The sequence below is a fragment of the Myxine glutinosa genome, chromosome 10 (assembly GCF_964187855.1).
Source record: "Myxine glutinosa chromosome 10, kmMyxGlut1.1, whole genome shotgun sequence".
Lineage (NCBI taxonomy): Eukaryota > Metazoa > Chordata > Myxini > Myxiniformes > Myxinidae > Myxine > Myxine glutinosa.
Genome location: NC_136270.1, coordinates 121,355,554 through 121,373,505, shown reverse-complemented (window position 1 = coordinate 121,373,505; position 17,952 = coordinate 121,355,554). Strand labels below are relative to the sequence as shown.

The 17,952-nt window shown below is 41.0% G+C and overlaps 1 protein-coding gene across 1 annotated transcript in view; it reads left to right on the top strand.

Moving 5' to 3' along the window:
- The window catches only part of NGFR (nerve growth factor receptor), a 39,271-nt gene extending 28,573 nt beyond the window's left edge, over window positions 1–10,698 (top strand). The window contains exons 4-6 of the mRNA XM_068101487.2: window positions 5,859–6,216; window positions 8,496–8,641; window positions 9,557–10,698. Coding sequence (XP_067957588.2) covers window positions 5,859–6,216; window positions 8,496–8,641; window positions 9,557–9,882 — 830 coding nt within the window. The 3' untranslated portion in view covers window positions 9,883–10,698. The remainder of the gene's footprint in view (window positions 1–5,858; window positions 6,217–8,495; window positions 8,642–9,556) is intronic.
- Window positions 10,699–17,952: the final 7,254 nt, after the last annotated feature.

Below are 17,952 nucleotides of genomic sequence, written 5' to 3'. Positions count from 1 at the left end.
AACCCGATTTCTGAACGTTGGCCAAAATCGCGCCACAGATATTCAATGGGGAAAAGACTAAAGCGAAGGATGTGAAGAAGAAGAAAGACAAAGGGTAAGGAATACAAATATAATTTATTTACTATATACAACCAAAAGTAACCAAGGAGAAGGAAGGATAATAAAATAATTTACAGAAGATATTAGAGACACAGTGCAATGCTAGCTTACCTACAGTCTTAATTAAACCCAGGACAGAACAAACAAGGACAGACTCACGCGGGGAATGATGATAGGACTGGCCGGAGGTGGATGGCTGGAGGGAGAGGAAGGTCCACGGGTACTGCAGCACGATCGGCGCGTTTAGCAGCCGTCGTTCCTTCGCGGCCCTGCTCAAGAACTGCCGTCAAGGCCCCAAGCTGCTGTGGCTGAAGCTGCTGTTGTTGCTGCTGTGGCTGCTGCTGTTGTTGCTGCTGTGGCTGCTGCTGCTGCTGCTGCTGCTGCTGCTGCTGCTGTGTGTACGTCGCGTGCTCTTTCCAGGACTCATCTGAGGTGGGGGCGTCTTCTGCGGGTTATATATGCCACGCCCCTGAACCTTCGCGAACCTCCTTGATGTTTCTCTCCACACCCTCTCCAAGTTCAACCCCTTGTTCGTGGTTGGTTGAGTGGGGCTGACTCATTCCTCCCCTCTATGACGAGGTGGGGACACGCCTTTCTTCCCCGACCCGAGCACATGTTCAATGGTGGTTTTGGGCGCGAAATCAACAACCCACAGCTGTAGCAAACCTGACAAACTGCCCAGTGCAGTTGGTAATTGAGGCTTGGAGGGGATATAATTGGCAATTGAGGCTTGGCAATGACGCAGTTGGAAATGGAGGTTTTGGGAATAGGAATGAAAGGGGGGATCTATCTTATTTCACTTAGTGCAATGGTGTGTCATCTTAATGGAAGACAAGGCCTTACCCTAATACACATAATAAGGAAATAAACTACTGAACAGGGGTATTATGGTGTCCTTCATGTATGCTTTATGGAACTAACTACGGGAACGCCCTTTGACCTTTATACAACCACAAACGGAGGGAGGAGGGGCGATATTTTCAACAACCTTTTACAACAACAATAAATAAAAAAAACCATTCTCATATCCACAACAATATATATATATATATATATATATATATATATATATGTACACATCATATGAATTGAAAAATAAATATACCTTGTTGTTGCTTGGACTATTCCACCTCTTGTTACTCCCGCCAGGGAGTAATGCATTCACTTGTGTCCGTGTGTGTGTGTTCGTGTGTTTGTGAACAAGATATCTGGAAAAGTTCTGAACGGATTTGGATGAAAGTTGGTGGGATGATTGCCCTTGGGATAAGGAAGAATTTATAAATTTTTGGTGAAGCTCAGGATATCATTTCCGATCCAGGAATTTTTTGAAGGATTTTTTTACCATTGGAAGATAGGGCTCATTTTTTTTTAACATTATCTTCTATATAGTATTATATATTTAACATTGTGATATATTATATGTGATATGATATGATATAATATTAAAATAGTTTTAATATTTGTTGTAAATGTAGTTTAAACTCGTGGTTATGCGTTAGAGCGGTGTATTTTTTTTAGCAGCGTCGTCTTCAATGTTAATTTTTTTTTTTCTTCTAATAAAGACATATTCTGTCATTTTAAAACCACCAAAGTGTGTATTATGTTTCTCCGTTTCATAAAATGTATCGTTTTATACGTATAATGCTTTAAAACTGTTTGGTTTTTTGGGGGTTTTTTTTACCTCAGAAGAGATATCAACATTTAGCTCAGCGAATGTCATTCGCGGTGTCAGTATTTGATGAACTTACTTGTACCCGACTGCAAAGCCGCAATGAGCCGGTGAAGCCAAAGCCTCTTGCCACTATTTTACCCATCACTATGGCATCAGTAGGTTAGGTAGTTGGTAGTAGGTAGGTGTAGTAGGTACCGTCGGTGTAGTAGGTGTAGTAGGTGTAGTAGGTGTAGTAGGTACCATTTGCATTCTCGATGAGATTAAAATTGATAAAATTTACTTGTTTATTAATTCGGTGAATTCCGTCTCAACTTCGGATATTTCCGGCCGTGAAAAACTATCCCCGACGGCCGCGAGATTTCTAAAAAATAATTCTTCGTCAATTTTAGAATATTAGACGCCGTTTTCACCCTCCGAAACGTGTAATAAGTTTAAAAAAAATATTTTTCAAATGCTCGAATCTCATTGGTTCCAGTGTTTGGTGACGCTTTTCGTTGAAGATAACGATTAACGAGGTTGGTCTTAACGTATTTTAATTACAAATTAGAGGTGCATTAGATTGTGAATCAAAGAAAGACGGGTGAAACAAACTCCTATTGAACTTTTTCGCAATTGTTTTATGCAAACTTCCGCATCCGGTCGATGGCGGCCTCCATTGCGTGATTTGGTTTTAGAAATATTTTTTCAAATGCTCGAATCTCATTGGTTCCGGTGTTTGGTGACGCTTTTCGTTGAAGATAACCAGGCCCGTGCGGGCCGAGGTTGGTCTTAAAGTATTTTAATAATAAATTGGAGGTGCATAAGATTGTGAATCAAACAAAGACGGGTGAAAGAAACTCCTATTGAACGGTTTTCAATTTTGTTATGCATACTTCCGCATCCGCAAGATGGCGGCCTCCATTGAGCTTAGGAATTCTCAAGCCAAGGCATAATCTGGTTTTCGACATAATACGTACGCGTTTATTGACAACACCGGCTTCTAGTACCCGACTGCAAAGCCGTAATGAGCCGGCGAAGCCAAAGCCTCTTGCCACTATTTTACCCATCACGATGGCATCAGTAGGTTCGGTAGTTGATAGTAGGTAGGTGTAGTAGTTACCGTACCTGGTAAGACTTGGTAAAAGAGAAGAGCAGAGAGTCCTCCCCAATACCTACATACAATAAATGTCACAAGAAGCTTAAGGAAGTAACTATACGATGTGCTAGCTTAAGGCCTATTTTAAGAAATTTTAACTGGGCTTAATATACGTTTTCACAGTATGTGTGTAGTCTTCTAACTTCAGTCGCTGTCAGGGCTGGTTCTCTCCGGGCACGGCAGCTTCCTCCACCAGAAGAAGTTAGCTTGCAGTAAGATCAGTGCCGACAGATCAGACGATAGTGCAGTTGCAACGGCAATGTGTGACTGTCGTTAATCAAACCGAGCTTTCTTTCTTCATGTAAACCGCTTATACCGTATTTCTGGCCGTGAAAAACTATCCCCTACGGCCGCGAGATTTCTAAAAAATAATTCTTCATCAATTTTAGAATATTTGACGCCGTTTTCAGCGTCCGAAACGCGTAATAAGGTTTTTAAAAACATTTTTCAAATGCTTGAATCTCATTGGTTCCGGTGTTTGGTGACGATTTTCGTTGAAGATAACGAGGTTGGTCTTAACGTATTTTAATTACAAATTAGAGGTGCATTCGATTGTGAATCAAAGAAAGACGGGTGAAACAAACTCCTATTGAACTTTTTTCAATTTGTTATGCATACTTCCGCATCCGCAAAATGGCGGCCTCCATTGAGCTTCGGAATTCTCAAGCCAAGGCATAATCTGGTTTTCGACATAATACGTGCGCGTTTATTGACAACACCGGCTTCGCTGGCTATAAAGACTTAGTTCCAGATTTGTCAATGGCTGAGGTATATTAACAAACGAATAATACAGATTTGGCAAAATTCCAACTTTAAAAAAAAAGATCGCATATTCACCCAGGGTTGTGAGAGGCTGAAGAAGAAGAAACCTTGCATGGGCTTCCCAGACCAAATAAATAATTCTGGTTCTGCGATTTTCAGGTTTATTTATCTATATATCTACATATCTGGGCAGTGTCTGTTGTCACTGAACTACTCCCTGAAACTTTTATTTCCGTGGTTGTGAAGTGTTTTTAATAACGTGGTGGTGGTTTTGAATTACGTGGTGGTGAGGTATTTTGAATCACGTGGTGGTGAGGTATTTTGAATTATGTGGTGGTGAGGTGTAAAATGCCGTGGTAGTGAGGTGTTTTTAATTTCGTGTTTCGTGGCTGTGAGGTGTTTTTAATTTCGTGTTTTGTGGCTGTGAGGTGTTTTTAATCTTATATATATATATATATATATATATATATATATATATATATCTGTGCAGTGTCTGTCTTGTGTTGTCTTGTCTTGTGTTGTCACTGAACTACTCCCTCAAACTTTTGTGAAATCGTACTATTCCAACTTGACCCACGGCGGGAGTATGCGCTCCACTGAGGGGCGTTCTAGTTTGCCACGTGGAATTGGCAGTGTGGTGCGCCATATCGAATATTCAAGGTTGCGTCTTGTCTTGGGACAGGTGGATCAATATGTCGTCTGGACAACTGAAACACACACTGTTCATGTCAGTCTATTTTTGACATAAAGTGCCTCTCTCAATTTACAGCCTGGAGGTCAGACTTTCAGGATTTTAAAGTCACGTTTACATATCCATTTAGGAACCAGTCTGATCAGTCATAATCAAAACTGTTTTTTGTTGTATACATGGTCGAGGCTCATGGAAGAGCGAGGGCAGAATGTAATTGAAAGAAGTGGAAAGAGGGGAAACGCCAACAGGAGTTACAGTAGGGTTTAGGTGAGAGTGAGTTTAATGGTAGGGCGAAAAGGACACATGGGGGTGGGGGGGGGGGGGGGGTAAACAAGCTACACACAGGACGAAATACAGCAAGCCGGGGAAGAGAAAGGAGGGATGAAACAGAAAAGGAACAAACCACAGACAACTAACAAACGGAAAGAGATGAGAGAGAATGGGATTGTTGCAGCCTGAATAAAAAATGGATTAAATTGAGATTTTTTTTGTCACTGAGCTACAAAAAATACCCCATAATGTTAAAGTGGACTATTTTTTGGGAAAATTTTACAAATTAATTTTAAATGAAATACAGAAATATCTTGAGTCAACAAGTCTTCAACTCCTTTGCTATGACACTCCAAATTGAGCTCAGGTGCATCCAATTTCCTTCGATCATCATTGAGATATCTCCAACTTGATTTGAGTCTCTCCTCGGAATTAAGGACTGTTCTGGCTATTCGTCCAAGGTTACGGACGCGACAATATATATATGTATATATCCCCGGGAGGGTGAAGCCAGACCAAGAGCCAGGGGCATATCAAAGGCCACTTTTAATGATATGTGCATTGGTCAAGGACGATCCGGATCCGGATACTAGATGAATGAATGGATATGAATGATCGTTTTAAGGACATTTTTCCCCGCTAGAGCCTTGCGGGCCCCATGACAATCGTGATTCCCTGTTTGAGGCAATGTTTTTATGGCCGGATGCCCTTCCTGACGCCAACCCTTAGTCGCCTCTTGCGATGCCTATTCTAAAACCTATTCTAAACCGGGGTACACACCGGGATCATTCATTAAGCAAGCTGGTACTCAATTTGCCGACCTCGGAAGGATGACAGGCTGAGTCAACCCCCTGATGTTAATTCAGCGATCGACCGGGATTCGAACCCAGGATCCTAGGTATCCCAAGCCGGCACCGGAACCGCTAAGCCAACACCAGGCTTTATACACTATATATATACACTTCAGATTTATAGCTGCTGCGTTGTTTCTTTGTACCTAACAAGGCTCTGAGATTTAATTGTTGAAAGTCTTGCACGCCGATATATTTGTTTGCACAACACTTTGTCCACCCAATCAAATGCCGCAGTAGGTCATAGTTCAACAACCAGATTGAATTGCTGTATTTGTTCTTAATTTTTAAAGGGAGTGCAAGTTCATTGACTTAGCAAGCGGCTTGTGTAAGTAAACAAAACCTAACAAAGTCATGTTACTTGGTTCCTTTTTACAGACAAAGACCCCCATCCGTTTGACCTGTTTCCACCGTATGAATTTCCTGAAAGCAACCACCGCGGAGAGGAAGTTTACCAGCCTGATGACTTTGAGCCACCAGATGGACTGCTACCCTTGGAAGCTTGGACTGATTTTATTCCGACGGAGCAGGACACATTGGGCAAGGCAATGTTTCCGGATCTTCCTGAGTGGGATACAGTGACACCAGGAACACCCCGCATGGAGGAGGCGGCATCTGTGGAGACGAACTCTAGCACGCCTGGATTTGGGCCCAGCTCACGGGACATTATTCCAGTGTACTGTTCCATCATGGCTGCGGTCGTAGTGGGATTAGTAGCTTACGTGGTCTTCAAGCGGTGAGTGATATTCCTTAAGATCTCCCTTGAAAATGGTCCGAAATGAGTTTTATGTCAAAATATACTTTTTAAAATCTCTCTACAGCTCTACAGTGCCTTAGTGGGTGTAGGGAAGCGTTTTATTAGGCCCCTTCAAAATAGACCAGGCAACACTGGATGTGTGTGTATCTCGAAGGATGAAACCATTAATAGACATCAGTGGACCCTTTACATGAAACACAAAGACATTAGTAGAAAATGGACACAAACACATATGGTATTGTATGAGGAATTCGAGCCAGGTGGGCCTGCATCATGCTCCGGCAATTCAGATGGGAATACTAACAATTCAGATGGGAATAGTAACAGGCCAAGGTTTGAAAAATTTACGTCACACTGAGCTTTCCCATGCCAAGTGTGAGCAACGTCCTTGAGAAATGGTAAATACCAAGTTGTGTGCCAATGTTGAGAGTAGGAGAATCAGGTCAAGGTGATTGTCAGACTGGGCAAGAAAAACATTTAAAATGGATCAGCTCAATATTAATAGCTGACGCTTTCCAACATTTGGTGGACGGTTTAGCAACAGGGTCTGAACTGTCCTTGTTGCAGACCAAAAATAGACCAACATCCAATAATTTGATATGGACTAAAAGCTTGAAATTAATAACACTGTATATTTACTTTTACTGTCCCAATATTTACCTGCACCACCGAGTTAGAAGGAGATTGTGTTTTCACTTTTGTCTGTCTATCTGTCTGACTGTGAGGTGGATATCTCAAAAGGTTGTGGACGGATTTGGCCAAAACGTGGTGGACAGGTTGGGTGTGTGGCGAGGACGAATTGAGTAAATTTGAGGGAATATCTGGATCTAGATAAATTAATTTTATAATTATTAAAGTGATTCTTCGCCATTGAGTGATGGGGGCAAAAACAATATGTAGCATGATATCTCAAAAGGTTGTGGACGAATTCAGATGAAACGTGGTGGCTGATTTGGTGGGGTGTTGTGAAATCAAACTCGGAGCTCTTTCACGAAATGAGGCTTTATTGAACTATTTCTCTACCAATTCCTCCAACACAAGAATGCGGATTATTAGTTCCATACAGAAGGCAATTCAAGCATACATCTTCTAGTTTCCTGCAAGCAAGCAATTACGCACCTGTTAATCTCAGTAGTCTACAGCGCTGGGATACAGTATGCCACCTGATTGCGCACTCAATGGACACAGTTTATAAAAGCTCCCTCAAGGTCGTCCCTTCACGCGGATTGTCTCTTCACTCAGCTCGAGAAATTACAACATATTTCACCACATGGGGTGACAAGAACAAGCCAATTAGATTTTGGTTCAGGTCCGGATGTAGATCCGGCCTATCAGTTGATACAAAACGTAAACCGTTCAGCCTGGAGGAGTTGTCCGCTCTTCCGAGTGTCGTTCTAGTTTTGGTGACGTAGTGCATTTGGATTTGTACTTGTTTTTTTTTTAACTCGTCAACGCACCCAACCGTCGACCAATCATTAAAAAAATTTTTTCTGAAATTTTATTCCAAAACCACTTGGCTCTTTCAGCCTCGTTTAAAGTATTAGATCATGCATTACCTTATAGGGGGCCCAGCCGCTTCACAGTTTGCTGCCTTTGATTAGTTTTTTTGGTTTTTTTTAGAAGTTACCCTGGAACAAATAAATCACTCTCCATGCAACTTTTAATTTTTAATTATTTTTTCTAATTATAATGTGGATTTCTTTAGTTTGCAACTGGGGAGAAGCGATGTGGGGGTGCGCCGAACACAGCATCGACAGTAGTAAAGCATGAGGGTGGTTATTGAATCTTATGGAATAGTTTGTGGTTTACTGTTTGAGTATCTGAGAATAAGAATGTGGTGTCCAAGGTGGCAGCAACTAAGTCAAGGATTGACTACCCACAGAAAATTAATTTCACATCACAATTGGCTGACTCGAGTACGCAAAAGGCATTACCACAATTACTTTTAAGGGCCTCAATTATTTCCACCTTGTCGGGTCGGCCAGGGAAAGTTTTTGGTCCATTTGATTTGAAGTTTGAAGTTTTGATCCATTTGAAGTTTTTGATCATTTTGCTCAATAAATAAATGAAAAAGTCGATTTTTTGTGCTATCAGGTTCCCTTTATCTATTATTAGGACTTGGATGAAGATCTGATCACATTTTCGGTCAAATTTATGTTAAAAACCTGAGAATTCTAAAGGGTTCACGAACTTTTTCTTACCATCATACATAAAGTTGTTGTATGGATAATATATTTTTTTGTGTGTTTGCATCACAGGTGGCACAGCTGCAAAAACGTGGAGGGTAGCAAAGCTCGTGCTGAGTACAGTGTGACACCTACACCTGTGGAGAAGCAACACCATGGCAGCGAGGTGTACGTGGAACCGCAGGCCGGGGGAGAGGCAACGGCCATAGCCATTAATGGTATTGCAAACGGAAATCTTCAAATAATATTTTAATTTTTGCGCATTCTGGGGCAACTCATAACACTCATGTGCATAAAAATGGCAAAAAATTTGATTCCCTCCATTTTCTTCCAACATGGACTCGTTACTCATCTGGTCAAGTGTCAAATGTCAGAAGCTTAGTAGATAAACATAGGTAAGGGACAAAGTTAATAGCTGATTAAGGTACAGAGATCATGTGGTAGTGTGGTCACCTTTGGGCTGTGCACTCCTGAGATTGTTCTAAGTGTAGGGCCTTGAAGGATGTTGTCCTTCGAGAGGGGAACGCAAAGTTGCCTTTACGTTCCCTGAATTGAAGGACTTCATACATGTAACTAGTGAGTGCTGAAGATCAGATACAGATAGTAAGTCTCAAAAAGAGTTGGCCATTGAATGCTAGTTCACAGGATGGGTAAAGTAAAGGGATGTGAAAGTTAAATAGATTGGGATGATTATTGATTGGGATACGCCAAATGACTTGTGCTTTTCTTTTCTTTTTTGTTACATCTAAGGAACAGCCAGGTGTTGGCTTAACGGTTAAGGTGGCTGCTTAATATCTTCGAGTCTTGATTGTGAGCTCCTGTCGTGCCATTAATGACGTTGCCCCAACCGGGTAAAGTTTGTGACAGTGGGTGAGAATTTTTCCACTGGAATGGGACTTCCTTTGGCTGTAGCTGGCAACTTACTGGCCATTGGTAATATTCAATAAACCCTAATCATGCAAGATCCTAATCCTAATCTAGGATTTGTTTGAGGAACTTTCAAACGAAGCTCTTCTTTGATGTTTAAGAGACTCTATGTTGTTGTTTTTCCCATAAAAACAAATATCAGGCAGGTGATTATGACGTAAGACTTGGATATACAGTATGTAATGGAGTGACTGTGTGTTGTGCAGGGAAGGAGGCTAATGGCTGCCACTGGACATTCTCCGCATTAGCACCACAGACACAAGAAGAGGTTGAAAGGCTCTTGAGTACAGGGAAGGAAGAAAATGGTGGTGAAAACCATGCCTGGCGTAACCTCGCCGTAGCCCTTGGCTACACAACCGAGGAAGTCGAAGAGTTGGCCACCAGTGAAAGGCCTGCACAAGCTTTGCTGGATGGCTGGTCGAAGCGCGATGGAGCCTCGAAGGAGCATCTTTTCTCCACCTTAGCCGATCTTGGCCGGGACGATGTAATAGGTCAGATGCAGGCCATCGTTACACCAGAAGATGTGGTGTAAGGTTCGGTATGGCGCTTCCTGATCGATAAAGAGAAAAGGTTTAATGAGGGCCTCTTCCTCCAGCCACAAAAGCTATGTTTGCTTCCGGTCTTCTACTCTTTCCCTACTTCACCTCCATGCGGTAGATCCTCGGTGAAGAGATGCATCATACTTTTAGAGCATTAGTGCGGAGATAAAGGCTTGCCGACATGACACCATTCAAGTTGTACGTCCACGGTACTTCCTGGCATTTCAAACTGGCAGATGTATCTCAGCGTAAACCTACCGAAGACGTCTAACAAGAGACTTCTGGGTATTATCTGCTTCCTGTTTTCATCTGAAATCAAAGTTATATCGACAGTGCCTAATTTTTATTTTTTTTTACCATTTTCACCCAAAATGTATTTTTTTTCTACCTGAGCATCTACTCAGACGTACGTGATTCCTTGCTCTGTGCACGTCTACCTGTCATGATACTGCCATAGATGAGGGTTAAACCTGATAATGTTTTGTGCAATGGCGAAATGGGTTTGAGGCAATTCCGGCAAGAAGCCCAGATACGTTTGGAATGTACAATGTACATATAACCATAAGCATTTTTTTTACCCTTTTCTTATCCATACCTTATGCCTGAGTTCTTATAAAGCAGATGTACATGTGGGGAGGAGTCAAGGGGAGGGTGTGGGAGGGGCTTATATCATCTTTCAGAACAATGTCTGACCTGGAAAACATGGCGGCCATCACTATACAGGCCTGATGTCAGTAACTGGTGTTTGTTGCACCTGACAATAACAAAGTTGGGTTTGCATTGTAATAAAAATTGAATTTAGCATGAAATGATTGTTTTACAGTAAATCAACTGTACACACTGTAAGTCCAAGATGGCTCCGAACGCACACATCCCACAGTTAAAGTAACAAGTGCTGGAACGTACTCCACAAATCCCGGATCACTGCTCACCTCCACTCATTAGTTCTTATTTTTTCCCACCCGTGGAACCAACTTCACATTCTCGTCAATCGAATTGTTCACTCCAAGTCCAGGTATTCCAGACAGTTCTTTACCACCACCTCAGGTCATTCCCCATCAATACCCATGATCTGTTCTACCCTCATTAACCCTCCACAAGCCCACCTCTTTCCATGTTTCCTGGATATTGGATTTCCACTCCCTTCCTCACCCCTTCACCCCCTTCGATTAAATTTTCTTTTTCATCTTGTTCCATTTCTGCTTCTTCCCCAGTTTCTCTTCCACTTCTGTGATTGAGAGATTGCACCTGCATCCAGCTGTTTCACCCCCTGCATTCCTCCTCTTCCTCCTCTTATTCCCCGTGTCCTTTTTTCCTCCAGGTCTCCTTCCATCTTGCCTCCAGCCATGCGGCTGGTGTGTTCACTGCCCTACTCCTCTCTTCATACTGTTCTTTTCGTTCTGTCCGTTCCATTCCATATTCTAGCCTTTCCATGAGCATCGACACTGTACACATACAGTCACGTGAAAAAGTAAGTACACCCCATGTAAAGTTTTGACTTTTTCAACATATTTCAACATACAGCTATTTGATCTTCATTTCACCAATATTGATAGATAAAGGTGATATAATACAACAAATATCATGAAACATTTACATTTTGTAGTCCATTGTAAAATTTAAATAAACATAAATGCAAATTTCGCATGTGGAAAAAGTAAGTACACCCTTGGCTCTAATCGGTGGTATTGCCCCCTTTGGCAGAAACAACCTCAAGTAGGCGTTTCTTATAACTGTCTACCAGTTTCTGACATCGACTGGGAGAAATTTTTGCCCACTCCTCCATGCAGAATTCTTTCAGCTGTGCAATGTTTGAGGGGTTTCTTGCATGCACAGCTCGTTTCAAATCCCCCCACAACATCTCGATGGGATTTAGATCCGGGCTTTGACTTCGCCATTCCAGAACCCTCCATTTCTTTCTTTTTAGCCATTCCTTGGTGGATTTACTGGTATGTTTAGGGTCATTGTCATGTTGCAAGGTCCACCCTCGGTTGAGCTTCAACTCTCCGACAGATGGCCTCACATTATCCTCAAGCACCCTCTGGTACAATGAATAATTCATAGTGAATTATATGATGGTGAGCTGCCCAGGCCCTGATGCAGCAAAGCTGCCCCAAACCATAATATTTCCACCACCATGCTTTGCAGTTGGTATCAGGTTCTTGTGGTTAAATAAATGCTGTCTTTGGTTTTCGCCAAACATGTCTTCTGGTACTGTGGCGAAATAGCTCGACCTTTGACTCATCTGTCCAGAGCACATTGTTCCAGAAGTGCTGGTCTTTGCCGAGGTGTTCATTTGCAAACTTTAGTCTTGCCCTGATGTTCTTTCTGGACAGCAAAGGTTTCCTCCTGGCACACCTCCCATGTAGATCAAATTTGTGCAGCCTCTTTCTGATGGTAGACTCGTGCACTTTGACATCAACAGTGGCAAGAGCTACCTGTAGGTCCTGTGACGACATTCTGGGGTTCTCAGAGACTTCTTTCAGCATCTTGCGGTCTGCTCTCGGGCTGAACTTGCTGGGGCGGCCTGGCCTGAACAAGTTGGCAGTTGTTTGGAATCTTCTCCACTTGTAGATGATCTTCCAGACAGTCGAATGATTGATTTCAAATTGTTTGGAGATCTTTTTAAATCCCTTCCCAGACTCGTAGGCATCTACAACATTCTTTCTGAAGGCCTCAGAGAGCTCTTTTGATCTAGGCATGGTGACGCCGCACACTTCAACAACAAAGAGCAAACCAAACTAAATGTCTGAGGTTTAAATAAGACAGATTCCTCCAAGATCCTCTCTAACGATGTTCTAATCATTTGCACCTGATCTGGTGCACCTGATTCTAATTTTAGGTATTTGAATAGTGATAAATGTAGGGGTGTACTTACTTTTTCCACATGCGAAATTTGCATTTATGTTTATTTAAATTATACAATGGACTACAAAATGTAAATGTTTCATGATATTTGTTATATTATATCACCTTTATCTATCGATATTGTTGAAATGAAGATCAAATGGCTGTATGTTGAAATATGTTGAAAAAGTCAAAACTTTACATGGGGTGTACTTACTTTTTCACGTGACTGTAATAATGAAATAAAATGAATCGGTTCGATTCTAAACCCACTTTGGCCTGTAGCCTTGTGTCAAACTCATCTTTTTTTTCTTCTTCTTTTTTTGTACACAAGATCGAGGCTCGTGTAAGAGCTAACATTAATCACAAAAAGACAAACTGATACATAAAACATAAGATAAAAGGAGTGGGTGACAAGATGGGGAGAGAGAGGGAAGCACACAAGTACAACATTTGATGAGAGCAGGGACATCGGGAGATCTGTGGGAGGGAGAGGGCTTATTTATTTAGATTCGGGTTTATCTTATTTAGACACCAACTTGATGGCAGCGAGGTTGAAAACCGGGAAGGAAAGTTCTTTCTTTTCTCATTGTTTCACATTTGTAGGAAGGGAAACGAAATACAAGTTTGGTGCTCGGTATCATGCCAGGAGCCAATGCACACAAATTATACTTGTACTACAGTATAAATGCATTTTTCTATACATTTCATTTAAATTATTTCCAATAGATTTAACTCTCAACATCCCAGCACAGGCCTAAAACCTCTGTACACACTGTATACATGTACACAACTTTTACTTACACTTATAAAGAACACCACTGGCAGTGCAAGAGTTTGTGATATTTGTGCAAAACTTCAGTTATACAATATTACATGATAATTATTAATTATATATATATATTTATACAGAAAGACTTATATCTACATTACATAATATACATACAATATACATATCCAAAGCTCATTCTAACCACTGACTAACTGATATTAATGTTTGGTACCTTCCAGGTGATGTAAAAAGCTGAAATTTGGCATGCCGACGGACATCGAAGCCGATACACCGGGGAAAAAAATCTCTTTTTTCCTCTCCAAAAAACCCCACTTTCCATCTATATTTCAGTGTTTACGATAATTATATATGCACTTAGCATTTTTATGTAAAGCATGAGCACACACAACTTCCATCTGCCATGCAGGTGAGATACTGGCTACAAGCCGCAGCCCTTTCAGCTGCCAGCCAATGATCAACAGGTATTCACCCAGGAGGGTGGTGTCATGATGCTGAGACGTGTTTAGATCCCGGAAATTTTAATTGTGCATGATTTGGGCCTCTGGAAGTCTATGTGCATGATTTGGGACATGATTCAGAACATGAACCTGTAGTTTAGCAGTAATTTGGCTCTGAATTCATCCCGAATGCTCATCTGAAGAGAAGAGTGAGATAATATTTTTACTCTGCCTGTGTGACAGTAAAACAAAATGGAAAATTATTACAAAAATAAAATTTATTGTTTTTACCTCCGCAACCGAAGGTGGATGGAGGTTATGTTTTCACCCCTGTCTGTTTGTTTTTTGTCTGTCTGTTATCAGGATATCTCAAAAAGTTGTTGACGGATTCGGACTAAATTTGGCAGAGATGTAGTTTATGTGACAACGACGACATGATTCGATTTTGGTGAAGATCCGGATTCGGATCCTGCTCGGAGAATTTTTTAAAGTGATTCTTCACCATTGGGAGATAGGGCCATAACAGGATATCCCAAAATGTTGTGGAAGGGATTTGGACAAAACTTGGTGGGCCGGTTGGGTGTCTGACAATGACTAATCGATTCGATTTTGGTGAAGATCTGAATATGGATTCAGATATGGTAATTATTTAATTTTTAAGTGATTCTTCAACATTGAGCGATTGGGCGAAAAGCGATATATAACATGATATTTAAAAAAGTTATGGATGGGTTATGACTAAACTTGGTGGAGGAGTTGGTTAGGTGACAAGAACGAGTCGATTAAATTTTGGTTCAGGTCCGAATCCAGATCTGGCCTATCAATGGATACAAAACATAAACAGTTCAGCCTGGCGGAGGAATGCGCTCTACCGAATGCCGTTCTCATAACTAATTTAACGTGTTAAATAAGGTGTTGACAAAGACGATGCATCAACAAGCGTAAACTTCCGAAAAATGTTTTTTTTTGGTACAGCGTTTTAAACTTGTATTTTATTTCAATTGAATTATATATGTGAATACAGTGAACACAAATTGCCTTATTGGCACTTTCAAAAACCTCCTGTTTAGCAGTACTTGGACAAAATATTTACAGCATTTTACGTCATCTCAATCAATCAAATTTGCCGCTCGAAGACCCCGCCCATGTCCTTTTTTTCTCAAGACTGTGCGGATAAGGTGTTGTATGAATGCTCTTGTTACTTGGCAAAAAAAAAAATTTTGATAAGTATGTTGATCACTCCTGTTTGTGCGTTTGTGTGTTTGTTTGTTTGTCCACTCACATACTTGCCTACAGGTCACAATTTTAAACCGATCTTCACAAAACTTCACCAAATGATAGAGTTTGTTGTCTGACAGAATCCTATTTGTTGAGGTCAAAAGGTCAAAATAGGCCATAGGTCAACCACTTTTTTCAAATTTCTATAATCCCCAATTTTCATCCAATTGACTTGAGATTTGAATAGGATTTTAAGATTAGTTAACTAAATTCAACCAACAACTATTTTTGGGGTCAACATAGGTCAGAAGGTCAACGTAGGCCAAAGGTTAACCATTCTTTTCAAATTTCTATAATCCCCAATTTTCATCCAATTGACTTGAGATTTGAATAGGATTTTAATATTAGTTAACTAAATTCAACCAACAACTATTTTTGGGGTCAACATAGGTCAGAAGGTCAACGTAGGCCAAAGGTTAACCATTCTTTTCAAATTTCTAAAATCCTCAATTTTCATCTGATTGACTTGAAATTTGAAAAGGATTTTAATATCAGCTAATTGAATTCAACCAACAACTATTTCTGAGATCAACTTCGGCCAAAAGGTCAACATAGGCCAAAGGTCAATAACCTTTTCAAATTTCTAAAATCCTCCTTTTTAATCCGATTGACTTGAAATTTGAATAGGATTTTAATATCAGGTCACTGAATTCAACCAACAACTATTTCTGAGGACAAAAAGATGCTTTACTGAGTGCCATTCTACTTTGTTCCCTTTTGCCATGTGTCACTCTGAGTGATTTTTCATTGTATTTGTTTGTGCGTGGTGTAATAAAGATTAATGGTAAACATAAGAACAGGTCAAGCCTTTTGTGTACCTCGGGCATCTTGCTGATGATGGGAGACATGAAACAGAAATAAACAAAAGAATTGAGATAGCCAGGTCAGCTTTTAATATGAAACTAAATTCAACCAAGGTCCTGGAAGTCCTTGGTGTCCTTGTGTTTGATACTTCTGCCACCTCCCTCCCCCCAAGCCCTCTCCCTCCCACACATCTCCCTGCTCTTAAATGTTGTGTGCTCTCAAGTGTTTGTGTGCTTCCCATTCTCTTGTCTTCCGCTCCCTCTTTTTATATATATTTTTGTCTGGTTGATTTGTTTGTGAAGTAAATGTCAGCTCTTTCACGAGCCTCGATTCAGTATACAAAAAAAAAAGGAGTTCTATGCAATTCGATGATTATGACAACTCGATTCAAAATGCAAAGTGCTATCTATATATGGTCAATATTGCTATATATGGATGAAAACCTGGACTTAGTTAAAAGCTACGTTTGAAGTGTGGTTGCAAAGAAGAATTATGGGAGTGAGTTGGAAAGAAAGAAAAACGAATGATTAAGTAGTTACAATGGTAGCTGCAAGATGAAATGGTCTATGCACTACAGGCCAGTAGAGAAAACGACAGCTGAAAAATTTTGGCGCTATTGAGCTTCACCCGAACGTAGGAAAAAACTGGACTTCATGGAACACGATATCCTGCACAGTGTTCAAGTATATACTTCAATGTTAATAAAATAATTATAACAAGCGTTTCGCCTAGGTCCCCCGTCGGTGAAGTGATGTGAGTTGACAAAGTGGAAGACGCAAGGTGGCCATCTTGGATTTTGACGTAGCGACCCAATTTTCTATACCGTTCTTCCGTGTGCCTAGATACACCCACACACCAGATTAGAAGTTGGTACTTCGCTTATATTTCAAGATATTTCGCTCACAAGGTTCAGACATGTATATGGTGGCGGCCATCTTGGATTTTGACGTGGCGACCCAATTTGCAATAGCGTTCTTCCTTATGCCGAGATACACCCACACACCAGATTAGAAGTTGGTACTTCGCTTATTTTTCAAGATATTTCGCTCACAAGGTTCAGACATATATATGGTGGCGGCCATCTTGGATTTTGACGTGGCGATCCAATTTTCAATAGCGTTCTTCCTTATGCCGAGCTACACCCACAAACCAAATTAGAAGTTGGTACTTCGCTTATTTTTCAAGATATTCCGCTCACAATGTTCAGACATACATTGCGGTGGCCATTTTGGATTTTGACGTGGGTTGCACCCACACACCAGATTAGAATTCGGCCCTTCGCTTACGCACGCACGCATGCACATATGCACGCATGCACGGACGGACGGACGCACACACGGACGCAGGGGAAAACCATAGTCCCCCTTTCGCTCCGCGGTGCGACGGGGGACAATAAGGATTGTTGAAAGAAAATCCAGAAGTTCAGCGCTATTGAGCAATATTATACATCACCTTTATACACTAACACGATTATGATGTCACAGTTTATGAAATGTAGGCTTTATTGATCACCACAGAATGCAGCGACACTCAGCATCGTACTTATAGCCATATCTACGGCCTCTTCTTTACCCTGGAAAAGCAACCACTCACATGCCACGCCCACTTCCCAGGGGCTGCGCTTGACTGCTCATATTACATACACCACCCTAAAGAACATACCCAAGTACCGTAGTGAAAAACTGGAGGTTCTTGGAACTATTATGAAGGCGATTTGTGTTCTACAGTGTTCAAGTATATAATTCGATTTAATTAAAAGTTTAAAGAGGTTTAAATGTGTATAAATAAATTAATTCAGAGTTTTACCAGCGTTTTGCCCAGTGTCTATTACAGCACCCTATGCAACACGTCACATTAGTTATTCGTGCCTGTTTTTTGTGTCCTTTATGACATCCTTAAAACCA